The 27,763-nt window shown below is 54.1% G+C and overlaps 2 protein-coding genes across 2 annotated transcripts in view; both read right to left on the bottom strand.

Moving 5' to 3' along the window:
• COA1 (cytochrome c oxidase assembly factor 1) overlaps positions 1-759 on the bottom strand; it is a 234,945-nt gene extending 234,186 nt beyond the window's left edge. Inside the window, exon 1 of the mRNA XM_068550319.1 lies at positions 704-759. The gene's annotated coding sequence lies outside the window, so the exon portion shown is untranslated. The remainder of the gene's footprint in view (positions 1-703) is intronic.
• Positions 760-3,665: 2,906 nt separating this feature from the next.
• Positions 3,666-27,755, bottom strand: POLM (DNA polymerase mu). Its single transcript, XM_068550323.1, is given in 20 exon segments — positions 3,666-3,850; positions 4,081-4,164; positions 4,233-4,293; positions 4,295-4,437; positions 4,440-4,466; positions 4,568-4,632; positions 4,635-4,670; positions 4,814-4,945; positions 6,283-6,401; positions 8,175-8,248; positions 8,880-9,056; positions 9,179-9,280; positions 10,011-10,160; positions 10,162-10,195; positions 11,499-12,590; positions 14,254-21,404; positions 21,506-21,659; positions 22,599-22,767; positions 26,551-26,657; positions 27,404-27,755. Coding segments are annotated over 15 exon segments (1,476 nt in total). The 5' UTR covers positions 11,675-12,590; positions 14,254-21,404; positions 21,506-21,659; positions 22,599-22,767; positions 26,551-26,657; positions 27,404-27,755; the 3' UTR covers positions 3,666-3,754.
• Between the last annotated feature and the right edge of the window lie 8 nt (positions 27,756-27,763).

The following is a 27,763-nucleotide window of genomic DNA, read 5'->3' as shown; positions in this document are numbered from 1 at the left end:
ACAGTCATTCCCACAGGAGGTAAATTCTTTACTGTAACTTGATTTATGCAGTGCATGCTGCAACATTCCGGTTGAACCTAGCGAATACCTTTTTGCCTTCACTTGAGAAGAAAACCTATTCACCTGGACAGTAATATCTCAGGGTTTTACTGAGAGTCCTTATTTCTCATAATTCCTGAAGGCTGATTTGGATGATACAAAGTTCCCTAGAGGTTCTACTTTGCTGCAACATGTGGATGATTTGCTTCTTTGCTCTTTCTCAAACCTCCTCACAGGAAGTCATCATCCACCTGCTAACACTTTCAGCCTTAAAGGGACATACGGCAGTGAGGATAAATTGCAGTTTGCCCTAAACCCAGGTTCATTGTTTACGGCATCTGATATCAGAACAAGGGCTACACTTAGTTCCAGACAGACTTCCTGGTGTCCTAAGTTTCTCTAAACCCAAAACTAAGCACCAACTGTGAGGTTTTCTTGGGCTAGTTGGTTATTGCCAAAACTGAGATCCAAATTTCTCTCATGGCCAAACCTCTGTATGTTTTACTGAAGCACAACTCCAATCCAGTTTTATGGGAAGAACCAGATGACACAGATTTTAAGGACTTAAAGGAGAGTCTGAAGAACCCACCTGCCCTTAGGCATCCCAATGATCAGATTCCCTTCTTGTATATGAAAAAGAAGGGAATGCCCTTGGGATACTCACCCCAAAACATGGAGACCACCGTCGACCCACAGCGTATTATGGCCAGCAACTGGACCCTGTAACACAGAAATAAATACCCCTCTCACCTAGAGCCATCACGGCCACCGCCCTTGTGGCTAAGGCCGCTGAGAAAATCATTGTGGGATCTCCTTTAATCATTTCTGGACCTCATGCAATAGCCCTCCTGAATTCTCATCACACTCAACATTTCTCAGTCAGCCGTCTCACCTCCTTTGGAGTCCTATCGTCAGCTGGTCTTCACATAACTCTTCTATATTGTAATAACCTTAACCCTGCTACTCTTCTCTCCTCTGTCACTGAGGAAGTCCCTCACAACTGCTTAACCCTGACAGACCACCTTCTGACTCCTCATAATGATCTACAGGAAATTTCAGTCGGTAACACTGACTTCTCATGTTCACTGATGGTTCTTATTTAAAAGGGGACAATGGCAGATATTGTGCTGGGGATGTTAGTGCAACTTCTTTTGATGTTGTTGAGGCAGCATCTTTACCTACGGCTACTTTGGCCCAACAGGCTGAATGATATGCTCTCACACAGGCTTGTACTTTAGCCAAGGACAGAACTGCCAATATTTATATCGATAGTAGATACGTTCTCGGAGTAGCTTGTGATTTTGGAATGTTGTGGAAGCAATGTGGCTTCCTTATTTCCAGCAGAAATAAAATTAAAAATGGCCCCCGTGTTCAGGAATTATTGGGTGCAACACTTTTATCCACCCTTGAGTTATTAGTAAGATTCCAGGGCATTCTAAACTGGACTCTCTGGAAGCTAAGGTAAATCACCTTGCCGCAATTTCTGCAAGGAATTCCGCCTTTAAAGGAACCACAGCAGCTAAACTTATGTCATGGTCCAAAGGGATATTTCCTCAAGTGATTCCTTTAAAAACTGGCTTGAGAAGCCCAAAAACTGGCCTCAGGAAAAGAAAAACAAGATTGGAAATTCAACGACTGTTGGTTTGATAAAAAAGAGAAAGCTCTGGTTCAGACCAAGTAACAACCCAGTCCTACCGGAGACTGTAAAATTCCCACTCCTCACCACTGTACATGCATTAAACCACTGGTCTGACAAAATGATAGCCTTCATGAGTCAGTATTGGTGGGGAAACACTAACTAGGCCACAGAAAGTACCTACTCATTGTTCCCATTGTCTGAAGTACAACCCAGGGAAGTCTGTTTGTACTGCTCCTGGACATTTTAAATTGCCTGATGGATCATTTGAGATCTGGCAAATGGATTTCATACAACTTCCTCCATTTCATGGATATAAGTATGTTTTAGTCATGGTATGTATGTTTTCACACTGGACTGGAGCTTTCCCTTGCAGATACGTTACTACCTCTTCTGTGACTGAAGTGCCTTGGATAAGATTATCCCTACCTGGAGAACTCCTCTTCAACTTCATAATGATAGAGGAACCAATTTCACTGGCCAGGTGCTTCAAAAAGTCTGTGCTGTTTGGCCAGTTTTACAACACTTCCACTGCACTTACCACCCTCAATCCTCTGGTTTGGTCAAACACACTAACAGCATTATTAAGACTCAACTGGCAAAACTTGTAGAGGCCCTCCAAATACCTTGGTCAAAAGCATTGCTGTTGGGCCTTCTAAATCGTAGACCCACCTCTTTTGGAACTTTTACACCCTTTGAGGCAGTCACAGGATGCCCAGTGCACTTGGCTCCTGCCTCTTCTGACCCACAACTAATAAAAAGAGAGATACTCCAATACTGCAAAGGCCTAATTGCTTCTATTAAAAATAACCATGTTTTGGTAAGCAACCTTTTCAGAGTGCACTCTTGGGAGATGAAGACCTTAAACATCACACCTTGCAACCTGGAGATTTCATCTATTGGAAAAGACACCTCCAGAAGGACTCTCTTCAACCTTGCTGGAAAGGCTGCTATCAGGTACTGCTAACCAACCCTTGTGCTGCAAAACTCCAAGGAATACAACTCTTGGATTCACATGACACACCTAAAGAAAGCACCAAACCCTGTCTGGACCTGCAAATCATCTGGTGACCTGAAAGTAAAGATTTCCCTGAACTGAAGCAGACGACATCCGATGAGCCAGCTTTCCAAAGATATTCAGACTAGGCCTGTTGGAATTTTGTCACCAAACCTTTGATTACATAAAGCTTCAGATAATCTCTACCGTTTAGGATCTTGGTAACACAGGGACTTTAGATAAAAAGTGCCTAAGAGTTGTCCCTCCTACTCCTCCTTGTTACTTAAATATGACCTCAATAGATCTCCAGTCTGTGCACTTTCCCTCTGATGTGGGACACTACACCCAGGAAATGTCCTTCCTTGTATTGAGGGACAAAAAGACCCTGAAACTGGAAAGCCTGACTCAGATTAGTGATGCTTTCAGAGAAACATCTTGATCGAAAGGGGAAGTGTAAAAAGATTAATAAACAGAAACCTCAAGAGTTGGGAGACCAGAAGGGGGAGCGCTCATGCCCTGTGATGATAGCAGAGCCCAAAAGAAAGAAAGATCTCTTCGTTCCTGATGAGGACTCAGCCAATGAAAAGCCATGGACTCTTGTTTACTATAGCCCTCCCAAATTCCTTTTCCCCTCTGTAAAAGCGTTTTCCTTTCCATTTTTGCTGGGGACTTGCACATGGCTTGCCATGGTTGCAGACCCATTCTCTGCTGATCCTGAATAAACCCGTTTGTGTTGGAGAAATAACTGGAAGTCTATCTGTCTTAGGTCCACATCCCCCACCCTCACCAGCACCCCGTAGCTGACCTCTGGGCAGAACCAATACCCATGCTCCCCGGTCACGCACACCAGAAACACATTCAGAAAATACAGCTTAGTTTGTTCCACGTGCTCATTTCATGACACCTTGAACTGGGTGTCTGTGGGGGACTGCTGGTCCACACAGACAGGGCTCCCACTTGGGAGGCGTGAGGACTTGGGGCAGCAGTGCATGTTCCACCTGGAAACATTCAGGGACCACAACACCCATAGCGTCTGGCTCAAATGGCACCCTCCATTTCCAGAGAGTGTTAGTGGGGGCCAGCTAATAGGACCAGGCATTTCTCTGCTGGGGGGGAAGGTACTCAAGGCCCAAGAGTCTGAAGATGTCTTCCTCTGAAGCCACGTGGAAAAACGTCTTCTGCAACAGAGTGCAAGCATGAGTGCCTGGGAGCCACTCCACCACCGCGGCAGCTTCCCGGAGACAGGTGTGGCGAGGAGGCTGGAAGGGCAGGCAGGGCCCAGCCCCGCGGTGAGGTGCCTCTTGAGGGCCCTGTGGGTCCCAGGCTGGAGGGCCCCGGGGCCGACGCAGACTGTGGGCTGGGCAGAGAGCCGTTTTCCCCACCCAGGCCTCCCGTCCCAGCAACACACCTGCCCCGGATCAAACAGATCACGGCTGTTCAGCCAGAGCCCCCTCTCCTTCCGGCTGAAGCGGTGCAGCTCCCGCTCGAAACGCTGGGGGAAGAGCGACTGCATCAGCAGGGCCACCAACCCCAGACCCCAGGGTGGCCTACACTCCCTACCTTGGAGCCAGTCCAGCCGAGTAGCGCAAAGGGGAACTGGTTGATGGGGGTGACCACCAGGTGGTCAGGGTGAGGCAGGGCCTCTGGGCGCCCCTACAGCATCCCCTGGGGGTTGTGGCAGGTGGAGAATGCAGAAAGCCCCCTCGAAGGCATCCATGGTGTGGCTCTGCCGGGGCAGGTGGGTGGGGTCGTCTGCCTGCCGTCTGCCTGGTGCTGGCGGTACAGGACAAGGCCCTGGGGGTAGAGCAGACATGGCCGGGCACCGCCGTGTGGGGCTGGGACAGGAGCCAGGATCCCGGCAGGACCGTCAGTGGGGCGAGCAGGAAGCCCCTCGCCTGCTTCTTCAGGCAGCACAGCACTCTGGGCAGCAGCCCTGCCTCCCGGCCCTCCTGGGGGTGGTGATGAGGAAGTCCACGTCGTGGCCCTGCAACTTCCCCCAGAGGGGGCCAGTCTGACTCTCAGCCTCCGTGTTCTCCCGAATCCCTTCAGTGAGGGAAGGCCCACCTCGGTGGTCCCACCTCAGACGCCTTCACTGGGAAGGGCGTAGAGCTGAGCCGGAGGGCACGTGGAGCCCCGTTACCTCCGGAAGCCGCCGGTCAGCGCGACGGCGGCCCCAGGAAGGGCCTGCCCCATGGCTGCCTCCACCGCCTGCTGCAGGGTCTCCACGTCTGATGGCAGGATCGGGGTGCTCAGGTCCTGGTGGTGCTGGAGTCCTGTGGGCAGCACAGCTCTCCTGACCTGCCCAGCCCGGCCCTCTCTAGCTGTCTCCCACTACCCCCTCCTCTCCCTTAAATATCAAACGCTTATTTTGAAATAATTGTAGGTTCACGTACAGTTGAAGGAAATAACAGAGGTCCCCTGTGCCCTCTGCCCAGTTCCCCCCAGCGGTAACATCCTGCAGAACTACTGTAGGTCACACCAGAATTCTGATGTTGACACAATCAAGATACAGACTATCCCTTTCAATGCCTCAGTTTTCCCATCCATAAAATGGGGCCGGGAGGTGATAAAGAGATGCGAAGAAGAGGGCTCTGCCGCTTAACAACACCTTGCTCTAGCCCACGTCCACCTCCTCCCCTGTCAGAGGGATCGCTGGGCCTTGCACACACACAGTTAGGAGAGGTTTACGTGTGGGAATAAACGGCCCCGGGCAGGATGCGCGCTCAGTCAGCGCTGCAGGCCTCTCCTCCGGGGAGAGGAGACTGAGCGGAACCGATGGGTGTCACCATAACGCTCCACTGGACGCACGGCTCTGTGGTCTCACTTCCTGCCGACCGACCAGGCGACTCTCCCAGGACCCCCAGCTGGCCTCCCCTCCCCCAGCCCCTGGGAAGATGTTCAATGAGGCAGTGAGTGCCAGGCTGTGGGGCTCCTTCAGCAGGGTCCCCAGTCAGGCCACACGGAGAAAAGTCAGCTCAACACCTGCGACCTGCTGGCTTCACGCCAAGGAGCTCACGGGATCCCGTGCTTTACAGAGAACGTAATTCAGGCTCAGAGAAGTCAAGACTCAGGGCCACGGTCTCCTACCTAGTAAGCGGCAGAGTTGGGACTCAAACCCAGGCCTGACAAACTCTCAAGTTCACGTTCTCTCCACTGCTCGGCGCCACCTCCCCCTAGCAGGTTCCTCACTGAGCCTCTCCCCGCTGAGCACAGGTCCCCACGCCATCAGCCAGTGGGCCAAGGCGCCAGGCAGCACACGAGCAAGCGTGCCCGGGGCCCGGGCTGCTCTGACAGGCCCTCCCTTCTGTGGAATCAGGAGTAAGGGGTGCATGCTGGTCCAGGTACAAGTCTAACCGGGAGATCCTGAATGTCACGGCAGCTACTCTGACTGTTATCGTTCACTGAGAAGGGCCTGCACTGGGTCCTGACTCCACTGGGTCAGGAAGCCCGCCAAATAAAGATGCCCGTCTTCACACTCACCCCGCTCCCTGCCACACAGGCAGCCACGAGCACATGCCGTGCGTCAGAGCTAAGGGCTCCATGGTGTGGGAGGCTTTCAGGCACAGGTGCTTTGGGGAAGCCCAGGGCCCAGCGCTCTCAGAGGGCTCACCTGCTCTCTGCTGCTGGGTCAGTCTCTGGGGCTGCTCTCGGAGGTCGTCCAGCGTCCGCAGCCCCTCCCGGTACCACCGGTCAGCGGTCCTTACCCCGACCCCAAAGATCTGAGTGAGGTGCCGTTCGGAGGATGAGCACAGCGTGGTCAGGAGGCAGCTCTCACAGCGAGACGCGGATGACGACACTGAGCCGTGCAAGGCGTGCCCCAGGACAGCACCACTGCAGCGTCACACAAGTGGCCTCATTAAGTCGTCGTCTGGCCGGGCAAGTGGCATCCCCACTCTCATCCTTCAAGTTTAAGCAACCTGCTCAAGGCCACACAGCGAGTGCACAGGCAGGACTCCATCCCCGAGCCTGGCCTACACAGCCCACCCTCACAGGGGACGGCAGGGAAAGAGCCCACGTGCTCCCTCCCCAGGCCTCGGTCCCCTCCTCGGCAGGGTCTCTCCCCAAAACTTGTACAGTTCTAGCCTATGATTCCAACACCACCAAAGCAGGCATCCTGACAGTCCGTGCATTCACTGGGAACACCATACCACTCCCACCCCACAGCAGCTGGGACTTATTACTGTGGCTCTGCCTCTTAATAGGCAGCAAAAACGGGCAGTTAACAGCCAGGGGGTTGTTTTAGCAGGATCTGGAAGGAACGGGTTAGGACTGGCTGGGCTCTGTTCCAGGTTCAAACACGACCATTGCCACTGCCTGGCCACGGGTCAGCAGAGACGTCCAGGCCAGTGGAAACTAACTACGCTGCTGGAGCTGACCTCTCGTGGGGTGGCCAGCTGCCCTCACACGGGCACCCCACACACAGGGTGGGCGCTAGCAACTCACCTGTTTCTTCCCTGACTATAGCTCGTTGGACGGGGTGGGCACTTGCCCTAGGCCAGCCACTCAGAGCCCCTCCCCCGGGACTTCTGAAACAGAAGAGCAGGCCCAGGGGAGGAAGAACAGCTGGGTGGCACTCGTGTCCCTGAGCCCCGCTTCCTGCAGACTGGCTGTAGCCTGCCCTTTTGGGACTGTGCTGGCCATCCTTCCCTAGATCCCCTGAACCAAGAGCATGAACTGGATGGGAAAGATGCTGAGAATAACCTAATCACGTTGTTTATAACAGTAAACTTCTAATTGTTCACGTACTTCTCTCCTGGCCTGGATGCCTTCTGGGACTCAGGGCTACCCCGGGGGAGGTAGCAGATGGCTCTGCCCTCTCCCAGCGCTTCTCCAGCCACTAATTCCTTTGTTGCCTCCATACCCCTAAGCCCCCTGCCCCCCATCCTTCACACAGGGCTCCTCTCCCTTTTTGAAGCCACCCCCCACCCCCGACCAGTCGCTGATCTGACAACCTCCAGCCACAAAACCGGGGTGTCTAAGGAGCCCGACCGAGGCATCCACAAGAGCTCTGGCGGCTCCGTTATCAGACCGGAAACGGGCGGGACCAGCAGGAAGGTGCACCGCGGACACAGGCAGGACGCCACCAAGAAAATGAGTACGTGAGATCAAAGGTGGAGACACTGCGAGGGTGAGCAGCCCCACAGATTTAATGGTCCCCGTGGCACCCGGAAAAAGGTTTTGTTTTGTTCAGTATGCTCTGTGTAAAGGGCCAGAGCATGTGATATACTTGAGAATATGCCATCAATAGTCAAATAAGAACAGATGGTGCCGAGTGATCTAGAAAATTCCCTGTGCTCAAAACAAGCTTCTCGTCCACCTCCGTTTGGCTGCCTCGTGTATATCGGGTGTCGGCTGAGCTGCCAGTTCCTCAGTGAGACCTTCTCTGACCCCGGGCCGGGGGGGACCCACCGCCCCCCTTGCCGCCTGACATGGCGTGAACTGAGCTGTGGCTCTGGGGGAGGACCGTGGAGCTGCGTGCCCCTGCCAGGGGCTGCCCTGCGTACCTTCATGGCCTGGTACCTCTCCGAGAGCCGGACTCTCTCCACCTCCTCACACACTCCGTGTTGCAGCAGCTCCTGTGGGAGAAGACAAAGCCTGACTGGAAAGAGGAGAGCTGGGGGCCCAAGGCCCAGCAGGGGGAGCTTTGTGGAAGCAGGATCCCGGGGGACTTGGAAATGAAGACTGTGCCCAGGGAGCCTCCAAGCCCCTAGGGCGGGGAACATGGGCCACCTCCCGGATAAATAACAAGCCCCGGGATATGTAAACAACTGCTTTTAAAACATAGGTGAATTCAACAAGACTTCATTTAAAAGCATAAGCGAATTCAAAAGTCTCTTTTCCATCACGATGTATTCGGTCAGTGTTAAGTGTACAAAAGGACAGCTTCACATTTTGGGTCCTCAAATACTTCGCATTGTAAAAAGAGGTGCTCATGCCCAGGGGTCCTCTTCCACCATCCGGGACAGTCTGAGCTGATGCCAGTGGTGCCAGCTACCAGCCCGCCAGGCTCCCGGCAGCTCCCTTGGCTGAGTCCTCTCAGTCCCCCTAGGGCAGGTGCTGTGGCCCCAGTTTACACGTGAGGAATCTGAGTGAAGAGGGTGGCTGGCCGCCGCTGGGCTCTGAGCCACCAAGCCACCTGCCCTGGCCAGGCCCTGCGGCCCCCTCGCCTCCCCCCACCCCGCCCTGCTAAGTGCGGGGAGCACCGACCTGGACGACCCTGCGCGAGTGTTCTCCAAAGCAGGCCAGGCCACGCAGCTGGCTCAGGGCCGTGACCGGGCTGGGAAGGGCCTTGAGCACTGAGGCCGCTCTGCACAAGGAGAGTTGGCGGCCCTCACCGCCGGCGAAGCCCGCGGAGCCCGCGGCCTCTGCCAGCGTCTCCAGAGCCTCCTGCAGGGAGGGGCCCTTGGTGAGGGGCAGGGATGGCGGGGTACCTCACCCCACCCCCCCTCCAAGGCTGGGACAGGGGAGGGCCTGGCCCCATCCCAGGGAGGCAGGGGACCCAGGGCTCACGAGAGGCCGGCGTTGTGGTGCGTGACGGGTGTGGGACGCTGGCAGGCACAGGGCAGCCCCCATGCTGGGCGTGGCAGCCCCTTCCTGCACACAGCCACCTGGGGAGGAGCAATATACAGGCTGCTTCGAGGCTGCAGGGTGGGCAGGAGCCAAGGAAGCCCCCCGGAGCCCTGCCTCTCCTGGGTGGTCACCTAGGGCTCTCGGGACAGAAGGGGCCGACTCTCAGAGGGCAGAACTGCCAGAGGCACGGGGCAGAGGCGGTGTCGCCCTGCAGAGGCCAGAGCAGCAGGAGTGGCACCACCTGCCACCGCACGTGTTGTATGTGCGCCACCTCCCGGAACCCTCTCAAGCAAGTGGGCTGGGGTGCCTGTCATCCCCACTTCACAGACGGGGACACCGAGGCCTCGTGGCTCACAGGCAGAGTCAGAATTTGAATGCGGGCAGCCCTGCTCTGAGCCCACAGCTGAAGCCCCCAGCTGTGCTCACCCAGGGAGCACTTAGGTGGGCGGAGGCCATGAACCTCACAGCACCCCGAGGACGGCCTCCTGCTGGCTTCACTTGGGATCACAGTCTCATCCACTTGGTAAGCAAGAAAGGCCTAAAGATGCTAAAAATAACTGGATCTCAAGAGAGTCTGCACCAATGGTGAGAGGAGAAGCGGGAACGGCCTGGCTTCCCAGGGCCCCTTGGTGGTCTGGGCTGAGCCCTCACCGCCCACCTCACGTGAAGGACACTGAGGCACTGCTGCCGTGTCACCTGTTCCAGCTGAACTCCGGCCTGCGCTGGGGCCTTCTCTGGGGCCCCACCCTCATCCTTCACCCGGCTCACCTCCAGGCGGTGCTGGCACTCCACAGGGACAGGCTGCCCGGCCGCCATGCTCTCCGTGAACCAGCTTACATCTAAGAGCACTGGGCGGGTGCATCCTGGGTGAAGGGCCGCCGTCCTGCGCTCCTGCCGGCAGACGGCCTCCTCTGCTGATGGTCCCCTCCATCATGACGTGTGTCACCTCCGAGCTGGGCGCAGGGAAGAAGAGGAAGTGGGGCCCGGAGCCCTTTCCCAGACCTGCCATTCTTCCTGCTTCACTCCATGCCTCCAGGCCTTTGCTGTTACTATCCCCTCTGCCTGGTGACCACCTATTCATTCTGCAGAAAGACCTCCCAGCCCCTCCTCCTGGCAGACAAACATCTCCACCACGCCAGCATCTGCAGAGCTGTGGGTGGTTCTCGGCTCTAGCTATGATAAGACCAACCCTTTTTTGTGTTAACTTGTCTGTCTCCCTCTCCCCCCAACCCCAGAGGAAGGAGAGGCCAGGGGCACAGGGGCCAGGACCAGGAGGGGGTCTTCATCGAAGTGCTGGAGACAGACTACTTGGGTTTGAACCTCAGCTCTGCCACACACTTGCTGTGCGCCCTTGGGCACATCACTTATCTCTGTACTTTGATTGCCTCATCCACAAAGCAGAGATAATAACATATCTACTTTGCAGGGTTGCTGTAAAGATTAAATGAGCTAATAAACAAAACGGCTTAGATAGTGCCCAGTACACTCTAGGCCGTGGTCATCATCCTCTCCTGAGTGGGTCTGCTGCACCCCTGGGAATGGTTAACTAAGCTTCAGGGGGACTGGCTTCTGATTCACTTGCTCTTTCAACTTCAAAACCATGGGAACCCTCCTCCCTTACTTACAGCATTGCTTCTGTAGTGGTTTTGTTTTTGTTTGGTTTTCTTCTACTCTTTGAAGTAGAAGAAAAGTCACTTTCTCAGCCCTGAGGAGAGAAATCAGTTTAGCTAACAGGGCAAGATGAATTCACCTAAGGAAGGACTGTTAACCACCGCTACACTCACATGGCCCTTTATAAAGCCTCCGCCATACATTCTCTCCTTGTCCTACAGAAACGCTCCTGGCCCTAACTGCTAACACCCTTTTACAAAAGAGGAAATTGACAGAAAAGCTATATGACCATGAAGTGCCAGGGCTAACTTGGAATCCAAACACCTCAGGTGCCCCTCCGCCCAGGGGTCAGCTGCGTGGGAGTCGTTTCAGATCTCAGTATCCTCAGCAGTAAGGAAACACCATATGTGAAAGTGGCTGGTCAGCTGCAAAGTTCCGAGCACGGGCATCTGTGCTCAGGCCATCACGCCACTCAGCAGCGTCCCCCGGCCCACCGGGCGCGACAGCATGGTGATACCTATACGGGCGTGCCACGTTCCCCGGTGAGGCGAGGCCGTGGGCGCCGGATCCGCCCCGCGCCCCTCGGAAAGGTCGGCCCTAGGAAGGTGGCCTCGCCTGGTGGCGAGCTTCGCCACGACCGCGCACCTGTAGGCGTCCAGGACGCGGAAGCCCTTGGAGAGAGCCAGGCCTGTGAGGAAGGCCCGGCGGCTGCGGCCCATTTGTGGCTCAGCCAGGTAGACAGTGACCCCAGGGAAACGTGCCGCGGAGGACGGGGCGGTGCCCGGGGGCCCGACCCGCGCTCGCTGCCGTTTTGGTAGCATTCGGGCCCTGGCCGCGGGCGGCGCCCGGCGAAGGCAGAGGGAAACTGGACAGAAGCCGGAAGGAAGGCGGGCGGAAGGCGGGCGGAAGCCTCACGGAAGCCGGAAGCTAGCGGGCGGAAGCCAGCGGGCGGAAGCCGACTGGAAGGGGAAGTGGCGCCCGGCCCCACTCAAAGAGGCAGGCCCCGCCCCATGCAAATTAAGTCTCTGGGCGGATTTCGCCCCCAGGGTCGTTTGGAGCGAGGTAGAGGTCCCGGGGTTTCACCTGATTGGGTGTTCCGGCCTCTCAGCGCCAGAGTCCCCGCCTCTATGCAAATAGAACCAGAGCACACACCTTTTATTTAAATTACCCTCGCGGAAAGTCCCGTCCCATCCTTGGGACCACCCGGGAGGAGAGACTGGGGTGGGGGGTGGGGTAAAAGGGGTGCGGCAGGAGCTGGGAGGGGGGAGGCGGGAGGTTAGGGAAACCTCGGCGCGGGCTTGGGGTCTTCGTCCTCGGAGGCTAAGAGGGGAGATCGAGGTGGGGGTATCAGGCGATCCGTCCTCGGCGCGTGGTGGGGAGGGGGATGTTAGTGGTGGGTCCTTGGCGGGTAGGAGAGGGATCCGTTCTCAGCAGGAGAGGAGTATCCGCCCCAGCCCCTGCTCTTCGCCCCTGCTCTTCGCTCCCTCCGACTGGGTCGGGCTGGACCGATGGGCCCCGGAAACCTGGCGGCGCGGGGCCCCTGGATCGCGGGCCCGGGCAGACGCGCGATTGAGCGTGCTGGTGGAGCGACCGCTTCAAACCCCTGGAAAGGGTTTTCAGTCTTTCTCAATCGAATAGCGTTAGGACGACTGGCCGGCCATTTGGAAAAATGGAAGTTGGCTCCCTCCCTTACTGCTTAACACCGAAATAAAATCCAGATGGATCAAATATTCAAATCTAAAAAAGAAAAAAAAAATGTAATGGGGAGTCGATGAATGTTTTTATAGTCTAAAGTATCACAATAAAGCTGGAGACACTAAAGGAAAAGAATGATAAACTTGAAGACATACAAATTTAAAATGTATTTAAACATTAAAAGGCAAACCAGGGGAAGAGTGTGACACATTTGGAATTTAAATCTAATTCCTGTAATTATGAAATTGTCCACAGATTAATAAGGAAAAGACGACAAGCAAGAACACCAGTAGGCAATTTACAGAAGAAATGCTACTCAAAAACATACCAGATTGCCTGACTCGTCCAATCAGGGAAGGGCAAACTTAAATGAGAGTATCTTCACTTATCGCATTATCCGACACGTTTACAAAATTAATCACACATGAGGGAACTGGCAGATTGTAGGAGGGACTTTTTGGAAGCCAATTTAGCAACCATAGCCAACAAAATGAAGACAAAAATCTCACCCAGCAATTCCTTTTCCAAGATTGGTATTGTGTTGAATCCCAAGACCAGGTTGGGAAAGCTGACATCTTGACAACATCGAGTGTTCCTGTATGTCTCTCATATCTTCAGGCACTACGCTTTGGAATCTCTTTGTTATGCTATGTGATCTCCTCAGTCTTCCCTGGCTGCGGCACAGGGCTGAAGCAGGCTGGTGCCTCGGCCCAGGCCTCCTCTCAGCCTCCACACCAGCTCCCCACCTGCCCTCCCGGGCCCAGGACACACACTCTGGCTGGTAGGCCTGGGATGCGTCCCCTCTCTCATTTCCTGTGCTCGTTTCTCCTCCCGCCATCTGGGAAGGGGCAGCTCCCAGGCTCTCTGTAAGGAGTTGGAGTTCCCCATCTGTGGGTTCTGCCTTTCCTCAGAGAGCAGCAGCCTATCCCCTGAAACCATCGCCATTCTTCTTGATGGCCTCTGTCTCCATCCCGGGCACCTGGGTTCTCTCTTGGGGAGGCAGAGGCAGCTTTTAATGACCCATCGTGCCTGAATACTTAAAACACTGGGCAACTTGCAAAAATGAGGATTTCCACAGGCCCAGGGAGGTTTTGTGAGGGGTGATCCTCAGTACCCACTGGGCACAGGTGGGCAAAGCCTGGGCACAGGTGGGCAAAGCCACAACATCGATGGTTGGCGTGCTCCTCTCCTCCCCTCCCTGGACCACCAGGTCACTGTCCAGCCAGCTGGGAAGCGGAGACCTCAGCCCTCTATCTCCAATAAACCTGGCTTGGGGTTCCCAGATGTCTAAGTCCCCAGCCTCCTGCTGCCCACGCTGAGACCACCCCCCAGAAAAAGTCAGAGGCTGCACAGATGATCTGCTGGCTGGGCCCTCTCAGCTGCCCTGGGGGTGGCAGTTCTCCCCTGTGTTCCCCACTGTGCTTTCTCATGCTGTGTTTTGGATTAGTTTCACCCAGATGTATGAGCTTGCATTTTTCCAAGATGAATCTCATCTAGCTATTTCCTGTTCCCACTTCCAGTTCAGAAAAGGCCCCTGGGGGTGATTTTTCAGTCCTCGTGACCTTCATAAAACCCCCCCATGCAGCACCGTTTTTGAAGTCCGCTTCAGTGCTGTTGGCGCCTGTCCTTGGCCTGTGGGGCCGGGACTCTGCCTGGCTCTGAGGCCCAACCCCCCACCGATTCCCGTCTCCTGCGGGTTACTTGCCAGCTGCATTCCGGAGGGTGTGCGGTCAGCCTGCTGATGCTGTCGGACTGGAGCTCCTGAGGGCCACTGGCCCAAAGTTCTGGCCTCTAGTGCTGCTCCCTGGACCTTCCTGAGCTACCCACTGCATCACTGTGGGTTTGGGCTATCTGGTGCCTCAGTCTGCTCAGGCTGACAGCACAAAATACCACAGACAGGGCAGCCTAAACAAAAGAAACATTTCTTATTGTTCTAGAGGCCGGAAATCCAGGACCAAGGTGCTGGCAGGCAGCTTTCATTCTGAGGCCTTCTCTCTTGGCTTGTAGGCGGCCACCGTCTCTCTGTGTGCCCACACGATCTCTTTGTGTGCTCGTGGAGAGGGAGAGAAAGAGATCTCTTCCTCGATCTCTTTGTGTGCTCGTGGAGAGGGAGAGAAAGAGATCTCTTCCTCTTCTTATAAGGCCACCAGTCGTATCAAATTAGGACCGCACCCCTGTGACGTCATTTAACCTTATTACTCCTAAAAGCCCTTTCTCCAAATACAGTCACATTGGGGGTTAGGGCTGCAACATATGAATCTGAGGGAACACAATTCAGTTCATAGCACCTGGTGTATTTGGTCCTGTGCTGCTGTAACAAATTACCACAAACTGGGGGCTTAAAACAACAGAAATTTATTCTTGTAGTTCTGAAGCCTGGAATTCTAAGATGTTAGCAGGGCCGTGTTCCCTCTGAAAGCTCTAGGGGAAGATCCTTCCCACCTCCTCTAGCTCCTAGTGGCTCCTGGCATTCCTGGGCTTGCGGCTGCATCCCTCCAATCTCTGCCCCATCCCCAATGGCTGCCTTCCCTCTGTCCCTTCCCCTTTTCTTATATATATATATTTTTTATTTTTTAATTTTAAATTTATTTTTACTTTCTGGCCGCGCTGCATGGCATGTGGGATCTTGGTTCCCCAGCCAGGTTCAAACCCGTGCCACCTGCAGTGGAAGCACAGAGTCTTAACCACTGGACCACCAGGGACGTCCCCCCCCACACCTTTTCTTATAAAGGCACCAGTCATTGAATTTAAGGCCCACCCTTAATTCAGGATGACCTCATCATGAAATTCTTAATTACATCTGCAAAGACCCTTATTCCAAATATGGTCACAGTCTGAGGTTCCTCATGGACATGAATTTGGCGGGGGGCGGGGGGCACCATTCAATCCACTACCCTGAGTCCACACCTCCGACCCAGGCTCAGCTCTGGACTCTGCTGACAGGTTCCATGGCCCATCATGGATCTCTGCAAAAATCCATTAGAGCTGCAGGATTTAGTTTCTGATAGGAATAGATGTGCTCGTGCCAGGGACTGTGGCTTGCCATGGGCCTGCCAGGTTATGTGACCAAAGGAGATGCTTTATTTTTGAGAAACTATACTGTCTTTTAAGGAAGACGTGGGTCCCTATGCTTTTTGGATGGTGTCTAAGTCCGGTCGGGCAGCTATAATGAATACCACAGACTGGGTGACTTGAAAAAAACAGACATTAATTTCTCACAGTTCTGGAGGCTGGACATGTGGAATCAGGGTGCTGGCAGATTCAGTGTTGGTGAGGGCCCGCTACCAAGCTGCAGACTTTTCACTGTATCCTCATGTCAGAGGGGGTGAGACATGGTGCCTCTTTTATAAGGGCACAAATCCCACCTACGAGGGCCCTGTCCTCATGACCTAATCACCTCCCGAAGGCCCCACCTCCTAACACTAGCACCTTGGGCATCAGGATTCCAACATGTGGATTTGGGGGAGGGGGGACACAAACAGATGGGCTCTGTATAAGAAGGAGGTGGGGGGATTGGAGGCCTGGGGCAGGATCTGGAGCGGGAAGACTGGGCCAAGGAGTAGAGAAGAATCCCTGACTCCCTCCCACCATGGGGACTTGGCCTAAGAATGATGGAAAAGAGACAGATGTGTCCTTAAAATGAAGGCTCTTAGCGTTCATTTTTCCAACCAGCCCTGACTCAGCATGGTTGGTAATCCCTGGGGGAAGGGCTAAGTGGTCTGGAAGAATTACGAGAAGAGGGATGTTTGCTGAACTAAACTCCGTCACCAATTGACACAATTATCTACTCTTTCCACCACAGGTAATTCGATTGATATTAAGGCAGAATATGACATTATTACATTCTTGAGTGAACAGACCCAATGTCATTTAGGTATTTTCCAATTTACTACTGTTATTGAAATAAAACACAGATATGACCGTGGGGAGTTCCAGCTTTATCGGCTTCAAGGAGAGCCCTGGGCTGGAAAGTTTGGCTGAACGCCCAAAGTTGTCATGGATGGTGGCCCACGGGGTGGAGGGTATTGAGAGGCCAGATAGGGAGGCAGCAGCCTGCCCCAGGATATGGGGCAGGTCAAGGTCAGAGTCTGTCCTTCACTGGAGGAAAGGTGGGGGGAGCAGCTCAGGAGGGTGTCCGTGGTCAGGGCCACATGCAGATGGAAAAGGATGGAATCTGGGTATAGTGGGGCAGGGGGGATCCTAGTCAGTACAACTACTGACATTTATGGAGGGCTTGGTATAGGCCACGTATTGTGTTAATTATTTGTTCTATTTCATTTTTATTCTCTTCCCAGTTGTATGGAATTGGTACTGCTATTATTTCCCCCATTTTACAGATAGAAGAACTGAGGCCTAGAGCCAAAGTACTCTTTCCAAGTTTACAGTGCACACAGAGGCACAATTATGATTTAAACAGTGGTTGTTTGACTTCTGAGCCAGCCTCTCAACCATTGATTCAACAAAATTGTGTTGCGCACCAAGCTCTGCCCTAAGTGCAGGGGGTACAGCATATAAGACGCACAGAAGGACCTGCCTTCATTCCATTTTTGTAGAGGCAAGACAGACAGACAAATAAGGAGAATGCACATGGTGCCGGGTGGTGCCATGGGGCACAGAGGGCATGGCTGAACCAATCCCTTAGGCGTGCACACCCTTCTCCAATCGTGCCTCTGATGCTCTCCCTGGCAAGAGGTGGGGTCTATCCCCTCCTCTTAATAGGGGGCCGGCCCTGGGACTTTCTTGGACCAACAGAAGGCAGCAGAAGCAACATTGTGGGATGCGTGGGCTCAGCCTGACGAGGGCTTGCAGCTTCCATTTCTGCCCTCTTGGAAGGCAACTGCCACGGAAAGAAGCTCAGGCTGCACTGTGGGTGCTAAGAACCACGTGAATAGAGAACCAGGAGCCCTCGGGACACCAGCTTCCGCTGACGTCTTAAAGCAGTGGTGCTAGATCATTCCTCACGATTCTGTGAGCAGACTCCTGCACGTGACATCAGCCGACTCCTCCCCCATGCAATGGCTCACAGAATGGTAAGGAATGATGTAGCACTGCTGCTTTAAGACAAATCAGCTTTGGGGCATTTTTTCACACAGCCACAGATAACTGAGAGGACGGGAGAAGGGCAAAGTGCCATGGAGAGAACTAAAGTCAGGGCGGGGGGGACTTCCCTGGTGGCGCCGTGGTTAGGAATCCACCTGCCAATGCAGGGGACGTGGCTTCGAGCCCTGGTCCGGGAAGATCCCACATGGCGCGGAGCAACTAAGCCCGTGCTGTACAACTACTGAGCCTGCACTCTGGAGCCCGCGAGCCACAACTACTGAGCCCACGTGCCACAACTACTGAAGCCCGCCTGCCACAACTACTGAGCCCGCGTGCCACAACTACTGAGCCCACGAGCCACAACTACTGAAGCCCGTGAGCCTAGAGCCCATGCTCCACAACAAGAGAAGCCACTGCAGTGAGAAGCCCATGCACCACAACGAAGAGTAGCCCCAGCTCTCCGCAACTAGAGAAAGCACGCACGCAGCAACGAAGAGCCAACGCAGCAAAAAATTACTTAATTAATTAATTAATTTAAAAAGAAAAAAGAAACATGGTTGAGAGTTATCATTCATAACATAGGTTATGTTGGAGCGAGAGAGAGGGATTGAGAGGCAAGCAGAGGGAGTCCTTTCTTTTAAAAGTACACAGTAAAATATTTCCCGGTGAAATCATATGATGTCTGGGATTTGCTTCAAAATCATGTCGAGGCAGAGGAAAGGGTGGGACACAGATGAAACAAGATGGGCCTTGAGTTGAGAACTTTGATGACAGAGGTGGAAAGTTCGGCATATCACCTCTCCACTTCTGGATATGTTTGAAATTTCAATAATAAAATGTATTTTTTAAGCACGTGCACTTAAAATGAGATCAGCGCTCTCTGCCAGGAGCAGTTCTAAGCACTTTACACGTGTCAGCTCATTGAGGCCCAGGACATTCCTGTCACTGGATGACATACATGTTCCCATCTTGCTGGGAAGGAGAGAGAGGCACAGAGAGGTCAAGTGACTTGCTGGAGTTTGCACAGCTGGTGAACAGCAGCCTTGGGGTGCTGTCTCGGAAAAACACCCCTGTGTTCTTCTTCATTCTCACATGACACTTCTGACACTAGATGTGTGGGATTTCCACACCCAGCAATTCTCCAGCACCAGCTGGGTGTCCTAAGTTCACCCAATTCTGACACTGACCAGAGTTAGTGCAGAACCCCCTGGCCCCACCTCCACTTCAGATGCCAACATTGAGTCCAGGTTGTCACCTGTGCTTCTGACCAACTGGCCATAAGCTGGGGTTCCCATGAACCCCTTTCTCCAATTTGATAATTTGTTAGAACAGCTCACGGGACTCAGGAAAACAGTTTACCTACTAGATTACCAGCTTATTACAAAGGATACGGAAGGATATGAGTGAACCGCTAGATGAAGAAATAGGGCAAGGTCCAGAAGGGTCCTGAGCACAGGACCTTCTGTCCCCGTGGAGTTGGGGTGAGCCCCCATCATATGGATGTATTCACCAGCCAGAAGCTCTCTGAACCCCGTCTTTAGGGATTTTTATATAGCCAGCTTCATCACACAGGCATGATCGATCATTAACTCCATCTCCAGCTGGGCTGAAAGTTCCAAGCTCCTTATCATGGCTTGATCTTTCTGGTGACCAGCCCTGATCCTGAAGCCATCCAGGAACCCACTTAGAGTCACAGAATTAGAACAAAAGATCCTCCTTCCACCCAGTAAATTCCAAGGGATTTAGGAGCTCTGTGCCAGGAAGTGGGTTCAAAGACCAAATATTAGAACAAAAGATGCCCCTAGTGTTCTTATCACTTAGGAAATTCCAAGGGATTTAGGAGCTCTGTGCCAGGAACCAAGGGCAGAGATTTTTTCTATCATTTCACAGATGTGACCCAAAGAGCCTAGCTCCATCACAGAACTCCTGATCTATGTACTTCCAAAACTCCCGGATGATTATGTCACAAACTGTTACTTGTTCTCTCTGGGGGATCAGACAGTTTGAAATTCAACAAAACTTATCATAATCAGTTTGTTATTTTGCCTACTTGTGTTTTCTAATTTTCCTGCAATGAGCACACACCGACTGCATAATAAAGAGATTTGTAATAAGAAGAGTTTTCTTTTGACCGTGCCACGTGGCTTATGGGATCTTAGTTCCCCAGCCAGGGACAGAACCCGTGCCCCCTGCAGTGGAAGCTCGGAGTCCTAACCACTGGACCACCAGAGAAGTCCCAAGAAGAGTTTTCGATAGACCTAGAACCAGCAGCAATGAGGCCCGGTAGGGGTGCTTAGCCCAGGGCTCCTGACCGCAGGGGTGCAGGGGTGGGGTGGGAGTCACCCTGAGACTTCCCAGGCCCCACCTCTGTTTCCAGTGGCTCACAGCTGGCAGGGTTTCAGACCCAGCAGCAAGGTCGGCAGGACCGCCGTGTGTCCACCCCGGCACAGGCACTCGGGGCCCACCTGCAAGCCCTGCAAGCCCCGTGAGGAGCACAGACTCATTTTGGGATGTGGCATCTCAAGGGGCAGGGGTCAGGGCAAAGTGGCCACCATCACATAACATCTGATCCTTTCATCAAACCTGGAAGTGGTGGGGTCGCTGTCCCACTCCCCACGCACTCCCTGGGTGCATCTGCCCTTCCCCTTCACCCCTCCGTCACTCCCACATCCACACAGCCAGGTTCACGGTCCCGGTTCCAGGACTAGGTGACCAGCTGTCCGAAGGGCAGGCCCCCATGCTGGTCTACCCCTCCTCTCCCTGTACCTACTTTCCTGTGGGCCTTCCTGGATTCCCACCCACCAGTTCCCAACCAGCAGTCTCGCTGGCTCCTCCGTCATCCACTGGGCCCAGGTCCTGCGGGTCCTGCCCCAGAATCTTCTCCCGCTTGGCATCCCTGCCCCTCATGGCCCCTCTGCCCTCCCCATCTCCACTCGGCTGCATGAAGTCCCACTGCCCACAGCACAGAACCCAAGTGCAAGTTGGCTTCCAGGGGTCTGCTGACCTACCCGGGCCTCACACTGCCCTCAGCCCCCTGCCCACACTGTGCCCGTCCTGAGCTCCCCCCGGCTGTTCCCCTACAGCAGGGTCCTGGGTTACCGTCCCCTCCCTGCAGGGACTCACCTAGCTCATCCCACTCACTCTTTCCTCCAGAAGCCTCTGCTGGTCCCCAGGTCCGGGTTGGGTCCCCTGCATGTCCCCCAGCCCACTGGGCTAGAGCATCTGTCTCCTCTGCTGGAGAGAAAGCTCCCAGGGCACGGGCCCCCCCTGTGTGGACTTGGGGTGGCCATGCCCGCACATGGAGCCAGTCTACGAACACTTTCTGGCTGGGCGAGTCTTCCTGGCACTAAATGCGTGCATCCTATTCTTACTGCCCTCAGCAAGTGCTTCTTACTAGGAGATGACCCTGTGCCCGAAGTGAGCCTGTGAGGCCCGGGGCTGGCTCGACTGAGCTCATACATCCCCATGGGAGACCCTGAGGGCCGGCCTCGGAGGCCCATGGGATGGTGATCTCCCAGAATCCAGGTCTTTGGGGTTCTAGACATGGAGTCTGAACCCTTCTCTCTTTGGGATGGTGTTTGTGCAAAGAACTACCAGTGGATGATTTAAAAGGGGCGCAGGGGTCTGGGCCTATGGTGGGTGAGGGCTGCGTGGTGTGCACTGGGAGGGAACCTGTGCTGCAAAGGCCCCCACCATGGAAGCAGGGGAGGAGGACGAGGAGCCAGCCCGGAAGGAGGTCACGACGGGGCCTCTGGTGGCTCTGGGTGATCCCTGGGGCCTGGTGAGAGTGCCAGGTGCAGGAAGAGTTCCCTGGGACTGAGGAAGTGGAAAAATGAGTGTGAATAACTTCTTTGAGAAGCTTGGCTCTTAGGAGGAAGATCAGGATAGAGACAGCAGCTATGGGTTTCAACACAGACCTCTGGGCGCTGCAGCAGCCTTGGGGGCGTTCTGACACTCCGCGCTAATGGCAGGGGTTGAGGAGCTGAGGACGCACATCTGCTGGGGGTCCCCTTCCTCCTACAGAGCTGGTCAGCGCTTCTTGGTTTTGTTGGCTGGGCTTCTGGCTCAGGTCTGCAGACAAATATGCAAGAATGTGAATACCTTACACACAAACTGATTACAAAGTGGCTAATACCACGATGTGTTTCTTATTCTTATACTTTCCTGGGATTTCAGCTTTCACACCTTCCTCTACCAGATGCTAGTTTTTTTTTTTTTAACACCTTTTTAAGATCTTAGTAATCTTACCAGACACAAAAGTGAAAATAATATCAGCTGTAGCAAAGACTGTTAATTATTCCTCAGTATTTATTATCTCATTCTTCTTTAATAACAGAACTGACATTTAGCTGGCACAAGGCTGTCAGAAAAAAGACCACACTTCTCAGCTTCCCTTGCAGCTGGGTGTGGCCGTGACTGAGTTCTGGTCAAGGCCAATGGAATGAACTTGGAGCTTTGTGTGAGCTTCTAGAAGAAGTTCTTAAAGGAAGAGATTGTACTCTACTATTCCTTTCTACTGGCTGGGACGATGCAATGATGACTGGATCTCCAGCAGCTGTTTTGCATCATGAGATGGAAGCCAGATGCTGAGAATGGAGGAGCAACAAAATGAAAGGAAGGGGACTCTGAGCTGGTCTTTGTCTTGAAGCTCACAGACAGGACCTGCATCAGTTATCGAGACCCCCTTGGTGCTCACCCACTGCCATTCTCTTCACCAGTGTCAGTACCACCCTCCACTCAGTTCTGACTAGCTCAAGGACTGTTATCTGTCTCACAAGATTCTGTTACGGTATTTATCCTGTATTTAGCCATTTAACAGATATTTACTCAGGGCCTCTGTGGGCCAGAGAGCTGTAGTAGGAAATATCACAGCCCCTGATCCCTTGGTCTTGTGACGCTGGCACTGCTGGTAGGGAGACAGATAATAAACATCTGAGATAAGTGTTAGCTATTGCTGAGTAACCAACCACCCAACTCAGCAGATTAAGACAATCACATTTATTAGCTCACCTGCCTGCCAGCTGTCTGGGCAGCTCTGCCCATCTGAGCCCAGCTTGGCTGGTTTCGCTGGTCTCCCTCTTGTGTCCCACTGGCTATGGCAGCCTGTTTTGCATGGTCTCAGCTTTCCTCCCTGTGGTCTTGTCCTCCAGCAGGACAGCCCAGGTGTGCTCTCATTGTTCTGGAAGGTTGTGGGGAAGGGGAGAGAGGATGCTTCAGGTGTTTTTTCAAGCCTCTCCTTGGACCAAGTTTGTTCCTGTCCAACTGGCCAAAGCCATCACATGGCCAAGCCTGTAGTCAGAGTAGGAGGGGCCTACAAGGTTACAAGGCACAGGGCAAAGGGCATGGGCACCAGGAGGCCACTTAACTGGAGCCATTAGCACCATCAGTATAGCCCAATGGGTCAATATGTCAGAAATAAAGTATGGGAGTGGGATGGTTTGTTTTGGCAGATATAGGAGAGGGCTGAAGTTTTACGAAGGGCAGCTGGGGATGCTTCAGTGAGAAGCCGGGAAGGACACTGCAGGCAGAAAGAACAGCAAATACGTCCCCTGAGGCAGGACGTGCCCACCTGTCGGTGGGATTTCCTCCCACTAAATCAGGAACGTGTAGTATTAGTCTGAGGGCGGGGGGGCCAGGGGAGGCTTTCTCAGGGGCTAATGCAGCACCTCATTCCCCGAAGTCCCTGTGGACAGGACGGACATCCCAGGCTCGTCACCTCCAGAGTCACATGCTTCACCCACCTTGAGGTCACAATGCACCTCAGGACAGGAGAATCTGTCCTCGGAGTGGCAGAGGGGTGCAGATGTTGGGGCACATGCTCATTTATGAGGCTGGCGTCCAGTTTCCCGAGAAGATGAGCCCAGGGCCTACCCAGGCCTCGGGTCCTCTTCTGGCTGCGGGGGAGGTGGCCGGTGCAGCCACGTCTGGGCACACGGCCGACCCCTCCGGCAGCTGATTGGAATAAGGTATAGGGTGGAGTCCAGTTGCCTGGTCCAAGTCCCCTCTGGGAAATGCATCGAGCTGAAGTCCAGCCTGAAGTTCTGGGGTATGGAGGGGTCTGGGTGAACAGTGAAGGCTGGGCTGCAGGGGAACGTGGAGGCCCTCTGTCCTACCAGGCACCTGTGGGATTGCCTGTCAGGGCTCAGCTGCTTTAGAGAGTGTATCAGTCAGGGTTCCCCAGAGAAACAGAACCCGCAGGATACATATACATGTATATAGAGAGACTTACTATAAAGGATTGATTCACATGATTATGGAGGCTGCCATCTGCCGTCTGCAAGCTGGAGGCCCAGGGGAGCCAGTCGTGCAGTTCAGTGCAAACCCAAAGGCCTGAGAACCGGGAGAGCTGATGTCCGAGGGCAGGAGATGGACGTCCCAGCTCAAGCAGAGATTGGGGCTACCCGCACTGGGGGGGGCCATCTGCTTTTCTCAGTCCACTGATTCAGATCAGCGACTCTTTTTCAGAAACAGCCTCACGGAAACACCCAGAAATAATGTTTCACCATTGATCTGGGCATCCCTTAGCCCGGTCAGGGGACACACAAAATTACTCATCACAGTGGGGTTCCCGATCTCTGCAGCCGAATGATCCTGCAGGACAGTGCTCAGACAGTGATTTCCTGGTACCGCCTCCACCAGGAGGGTTTTTTTTTTAAATAATTTTATTTATTTTATTTTTGGCTGCGTTGGGTCTTCGTTGCTGCGCGCGAGCTTCCTCTAGCTGCGGTGAGCGGGGGCCACTCTTCGTTGCGGTGCGCGGGCTTCTCATTGCAGTGGCTTCTTTTGTTGCGGAGCACAGGCTCTAGGCGCGCGGGCTTCAGTAGCTGTGGCTCGCGGGTTCTAGAGCGCAGGCTCAGTAGTTGTGGCACACGAGTTTAGTTGCTCCGCGGCATGTGGGATCTTCCCGGACCAGGGCTCGAACCCGCGTCCCCTGCATTGGCAGGCAGATTCTTAACCACTGTGCCACCAGGGAAGCCCACCAGGAGGGTTTTAATCTTTGGGAATTTGATATTGGAGAAGTACTACTTAGTGTATTTTAATTAGCATTTGCATAATTTTTCATGAGGTCAACATTTTTGCATATGTTTATTAGTGGCATGCGGGATCTTAGTTCCCCGACCAGGGATCGAACCTGTGCCCCCTGCAGTGGAAGCATGGAGTCTTAACCACTGGACCACTACGGAAGTCCCCACTTATGTTTCTTCTTTTGTGAATTGGCCTATGTCTCAGGGCTCACTTTTAAAAATGGAAACAAGGTCAAATTAGCTTTAAAAATGTAAAGAATGTTTTCCCTTTATCAAAGAATTACTATTTTTCAGGCACAGCTTTCTAGATTTATCTCAGTGAATCCTTGTGCCCTTTTCACAGGGAGCGATAGTGTCAGTATTATCCCATTGTATGGAGGAGAGAAACTGAGGCTTGGAGAGAGGCTCTGAGGCCACGGGCAGCTCCTAAAATGTTCGCTTTCTGACCTAGGGGTTGTGGATCTATTTCCAGTGTTTTGTTTGCCTGTTAATTTCATTTTGAGGATATCTTGAACAGAAAGCTAGCACTTTTACGCAACCACAATTCTCCATCCTTCTACAGTTTCTGCTTAGAAAGACTTCCCCCACGAAGATTATAAGCACAGATTTCTGTTTTCTTTTACTACTTTGATGGTTTCCCTTTCAACATCTACATCTTCAATCCATCGGAGTCAATTTAGATGAAGGTGGGAGGGATGATCAGCATAGTTTTTTCCACTAGAGCCTGTTTGGAACCGGACAACCCTGGCTGATTGTCACATGACACTGCCACACGTGGCCCTTGTCCTCATCCCAGTCTTCGGGCTGCAGAATTACTCAGGCACGGGAAGCCCGCCTCCCGCCCCTTAGCCCATCAGCCCCCCTGCGGCTGCGGTGACCCCCCAGTCTCCCGGAGGCTGGGTCCTGCGGTGAGTGGAAGGAATTCGGGTGAACTCTGCTCACTCAGCAGTCCGGGCCTGGGGAGCTGGGCGGGGGCACCAGACTATGGAAAATCACATGTGGTTTTCAAGTTGTTGGAAACTTGAAAATCATTCTGCCAGTTGTGCGGAGAGCTAGACACTGTCTGGGAGACCCCAGGTCCCATGGCTCTGGGAACCACCCTCCTGGCGAGCCCGGGCAGACTTATCCCCTGGTAATGTCCAAACTGTAGACAAGAGGGCGTTTCCAGGGGCCTCCCCTGAGAGGGAGGAGCAGAGGGACCGGATGGGCCTGGGGCCTTCTCGCTTGGTCCCTTGAGGCCAACTCAGGACTCCAGGAGACTGGGAGGGGCTGGTGTCCAGAGGCCCGGCTTCCAGAGCCTTCCAGTTGCAACTCCGGCCCCCACCTCAGCACACACACTCATTTTGGCCAGCTGGGTCGTGTCTGAGCTGCTGCCTCGGAGGCCACGGGCGCCTTGGAGGAGCTCTGCCGCTCCTGCTCCTGGTCCCAGTGTTCTGCGGCTGCCCCAGTTAGAACTGGGACACACTGGTCCTTTTGGCAGGTGAGTTTCCCACCTCTGCCCAGGCTGAGGCACCAGGGTGGCTCCTGGTGATATTCGGGCCTCAGCAGGAGGGGCTGGTAGCCCCGTGGCCCGGTGGCCCGGTGCCAGATGCTGTGTAAACCGGGTGGAAAAGAGCATTCGGTCTGGCCTCATAGACACGCCATCACTGACATGCTGTGACCTGGACACATCACTTCTCCCTGGGCCCAGGTTTCCTTACTTGAAAATGGGGAAAGATGGCGTATACACTCTACAGGCATTAAAAGCACCATCACTGCCCAGCCCACCGTCCACGTGCTGGGGCCTGAGATGCAGGCGACTGACTTGAGTCTGAGCCCAGGGGACAGGGTCTCCCCCGCCGGGATCCCCCTTCCCTTTCTCCCACAGGGCAGGACTCCACTTCCCGGGGTTCAATGCCCTCCCCTGTGCCCTCTTTTCCAGAGGTCCAACCACTCACATCCTGTTCCCTCTGGCCTGAACATCTTCAGAGGAAGGATACCTCCATGATTGCTGGGTCTCTGGGCCACGCTCAGGGCTGGACCTCGTTGAAAGCTCCGTGGAGACCTGCCCAGTGAACAAATGAGCCGCAATCAGGGACACACACCCACAGACACGTGCTTAGATCGCTGGGGACCCAGAGTGAGGGGGCTGGTGCTGTGGCAGGGTAGGGGCGGGCTGGGGACTCGGAAGTGGAGGGTGATGAGATCATGGACTTTCAGGCTACAGTGACATGGGATGAGGCAGTCTCCTGCCGACGTGGCTGGCAGTCCTAGAAGGACGGCCTGGGGGCATCTTTTCAGGCACTCAGGAAGCTGAGGTGTGGTGTCCCTGGGTGCAGAGACTCTGCTGGAACCTTTAGAATGGATGAGTTCCCTGAGAGTCCCAGAGCATGGCTCTTCCCATTAGGGCCTGTTTTTAGGGAGAGGCCACCCAGGGTTCGGGGCACCCTCCTCCGGGGATCCCCTCATTCCCTGGACACGGAGAGTGAGTGCTCGGATGGGGCCACTCCATCATCTGTCCATCTCGTGTGGAGGTGTGGTCACTAGGTTTGTAGTGACCTCAGGGTTCCCACCCTGAAGTCTGGTGGGAGAGGGGAACAGGATCAAGGTCACCTGGGGCCCACCCAGGGATGAGACTGACCCTCATGCCTCCCAAGGCTCCAGCCAGAGTTGCCTCGAGATACAAGCTGTCTGATCTGCAAAGACAAGAGGCAAACCTTGCTTGACCAGGCCTGTCTGAATGGGAGACCCTTCCTAACAGGGGCGGGGGGCTGCTAGTGGTCATGGAGCCATTCCCCCCCCCCAACTTACAGCCTGAGAAAACCGAGTTATTCAAGGTCATAGTTTTAAGTGTGGCTTCTAGGATGGGCAGAAGGAAGCCGGAAAGCCCCTCTCCTTCCTGCTCCAGGTCCATCTTGGGTTCTTCTTTTCATGCAGGAAGCTGTCGCACCTGAAAGCATTAACAAGGCAAGCCCGACCTACGCCGAAGCTTCGATTTCTCATCCCTGTGGAACTGACCCCCCCCACAGTGGGAAGAGGGTAGGTTCCATTTCTGTTGAACCTGCTCAGCCCCCTCCCAACGCGGGAGCTTCTGGCTCCCCGCCCACCCCTGTCCCGCTGAGGGCATTACTGACAGGGGCAAAGCCCCCATGTGACAGCTTTGCCTATATG

Source organism: Eschrichtius robustus, chromosome 8 (assembly GCF_028021215.1).
Source record: "Eschrichtius robustus isolate mEscRob2 chromosome 8, mEscRob2.pri, whole genome shotgun sequence".
Lineage (NCBI taxonomy): Eukaryota > Metazoa > Chordata > Mammalia > Artiodactyla > Eschrichtiidae > Eschrichtius > Eschrichtius robustus.
This window is presented reverse-complemented; position numbering and strand designations above follow the sequence as displayed.